Source organism: Musa acuminata, chromosome BXJ2-6, assembly GCF_036884655.1.
Source record: "Musa acuminata AAA Group cultivar baxijiao chromosome BXJ2-6, Cavendish_Baxijiao_AAA, whole genome shotgun sequence".
Taxonomy (NCBI): Eukaryota; Viridiplantae; Streptophyta; class Magnoliopsida; order Zingiberales; family Musaceae; genus Musa; species Musa acuminata.
The window spans coordinates 23,793,948-23,795,000 of NC_088343.1; the positions used below are offsets into that span (position 1 = coordinate 23,793,948).

The following is a 1,053-nucleotide window of genomic DNA, read 5'->3' on the forward strand; positions in this document are numbered from 1 at the left end:
AATAATAATAATAATAATAATAATAATTTTCGTACATCGATTTTACCCAGGAGGGATGCATCAAAACCACCTTTTGAATAATACTAGTCACAACAGCATAATTTTCATCCATTTCTCCTTCTCCTTTGTGAAAATTAAATATAGTCAGAAGCAAGAATAAATAACATTCTTTTTTTTTTTGTCTTCGTCTCTATTCTTCATAGGCTACTTACTTTATTATTATAATACCATCTCCTTTGGGTAATTTCTGAGAACTATTTAACTTTTTCTCTTGATAAAATTGCCAAATGTTTAATGCATCATAATAAATTTCCCTTGACTTTATATCAAAGCTGCAAATTCCGGCTTCCAAATAAGGAGAATAGAACAGAGGAATAAGAGGAGGGCTCATAGAACCCTGGACACACACCTCCTCCTGATTAATCTCCTATTTCTTCTGGTAGGAAGCAGGTGCCTTCTCCTACCACTTCCACTCGAGGAGAACACCATGGAGGCAGTGGAACATCACTCAGCTCTTGGAGGAAACTATCCATCTCCCCGAACTTACCAGAGAAACAACCCGAATTCTTCTCCACCCACAATTCTCTCGTCTCTTCCACCTCCGAGCCTCTCTTTGCTCCTTCCCCACACCCATCATACTCCTCGTGCTTCTCCTTCTGTCCTCCCATAACCTCGACTGGTTTGCACCTCGGAGCCACCTCTCCCTGGGCTGTCATGCAAAGTGTTTTCCTTTTCTTCTTCTTCTTCTTCTTTTTACCGATTCCTATGGTCGGCTTCCCGGTGAGCCTTTGTACGAGCTCACGGAAGTTTGCTGCATCTGTCTTGATGATCTCCGGTGAATTTACGTGCACTACTCTTATCTCCGGCTTCAGCCTTTTGCTCTCGCGCGAGCAGTCGTGCATGGCAGGCGTCGTCGGCTGCTGTGGCACTGTTGTGCACTCCTTGGGATTCATGGCGCACCCAAGATTTGCACTTATGTGTGCAGCAAAGCATGTATAGAGATGGGAAGTAGAATTTGCTGTATGATGCGAGGATGGAACGGAGTATGGTGGA

General features: G+C 43.3%; 1 protein-coding gene across 1 annotated transcript; it reads right to left on the reverse strand.

Moving 5' to 3' along the window:
- Window positions 1–419: 419 nt before the first annotated feature.
- Window positions 420–953, reverse strand: LOC103975039 (VQ motif-containing protein 25-like). Its single transcript, XM_009389949.3, has one exon. The coding sequence runs from the start codon at window positions 951–953 to the stop codon at window positions 420–422; it is 534 nt and encodes a 177-aa protein (XP_009388224.2).
- Window positions 954–1,053: the final 100 nt, after the last annotated feature.

Bases quoted from the DNA above. Each gene is read 5' to 3' on its own strand.
- LOC103975039 (XM_009389949.3), bottom strand. From the start codon at position 953: ATGAATCCCAAGGAGTGCACAACAGTGCCACAGCAGCCGACGACGCCT.